Consider the following 1,246-nt stretch of genomic DNA (forward strand, 5'->3'; position numbering starts at 1 on the left):
TATAATTATTATATATGATATTATTTGTCACACTGCTGGACCATTTAGAAAAAGGTGACTAGAGTTTACACTTTCTCATGTATTTTTAGACCGATTTTAACATGATTTTTCAATATTGATATAGTCCATGGACACATTATGCATCAAAAACCCTTATATATGTCGTAATAAACAATCATAATGGATTTTATTAACTTGTTCATCTTTTTCTCTCGTTTCACTGTAGCTTTCAAGTGCCTTTGAGCAGCCCTTAGGCTCTGTGGTTCTACCAATCAGAGAGCTGCTTTCAAAACCAGATCTACTGATGGACCAGTTGTTTAGTCTGATGGAGCAGGTCCCGACAGTCAGATTCTGCTGAGGGCACAACCTAAGGTCAAACAATGACTTTATTGCTTTTTCTAAATTGTACTTTTATCACCTTTTAATAATGACTCTTTCAAATCAATAGTCGTTCATAAAATAAAAAAATGGCGGTGTCAGTATGGCGTGGATATATATGATCCTCGCAAATTGGTTTATGTTGGTGTGTCAAACACCATAAGAAATGTATAAATGGCAAAATTACCTTCACTTTACCTCAGATTTTGGGATCATGTTTGGACACAGCGTCCCATCGTAAAAAGCCTGTTGTTGAAGAAGATGTCAGTGAAAGCGAACATGAAGAAAAAAGCACCAGTCACTGAAAGTTATACCGCCATTTAATACGTTCAGCTTTGAATTTGAAAAAATGTTACAACCAATGAAGATTTGGCTTAATAGATAATTAATTTTTATATAACATTTTATTTTAAGTATTTTAAATCTATAAATATTTATTTTTAATTTTAATGTACATTATACATAAAATTGATTTCATTTCTTAAATTATTTAGTTGACTTTTGACTTATTCACTTCATTTTAATTATTTTAATTTTATTTAATTACGTTTTTTTTTTTTTTTTTTAAACAGTATTTTCAGATCCATTATATATATTACATTAAACTACTTTTGAGAAAAAAAAATTGATTAAAAAATTATTAAATTACGTACAAATAAAATGTTAAAAGTGAATGATGAAAAAGCTTCCCTTAAATGATTTGCTCATTGTGCTGTTCTGTTGCCAGGCGTTAGCCTTTTGTATATCTAGATACTATCAGGTGTTGTATTATTTTTAAAAATTTAATTAAAATTAGTTTAAATTTAAAACTTAAAATGAACAAATTATGACAGCACGCTTAACCAAAGCTTACTCATACCGTATCTGT

The 1,246-nt window shown here is 29.1% G+C and overlaps 1 protein-coding gene across 1 annotated transcript in view; it reads left to right on the forward strand.

Moving 5' to 3' along the window:
- Positions 1-358, forward strand: part of LOC122145424 (extended synaptotagmin-1-like) — a 19,527-nt gene extending 19,169 nt beyond the window's left edge. Inside the window, 1 exon segment of the mRNA XM_042759209.1 lies at positions 227-358. Coding sequence (XP_042615143.1) covers positions 227-358 — 132 coding nt within the window.
- The last annotated feature ends 888 nt before the right edge of the window (positions 359-1,246 follow it).

The sequence above is a fragment of the Cyprinus carpio genome, chromosome A6, assembly GCF_018340385.1.
Source record: "Cyprinus carpio isolate SPL01 chromosome A6, ASM1834038v1, whole genome shotgun sequence".
NCBI classification, from domain to species: domain Eukaryota; kingdom Metazoa; phylum Chordata; class Actinopteri; order Cypriniformes; family Cyprinidae; genus Cyprinus; species Cyprinus carpio.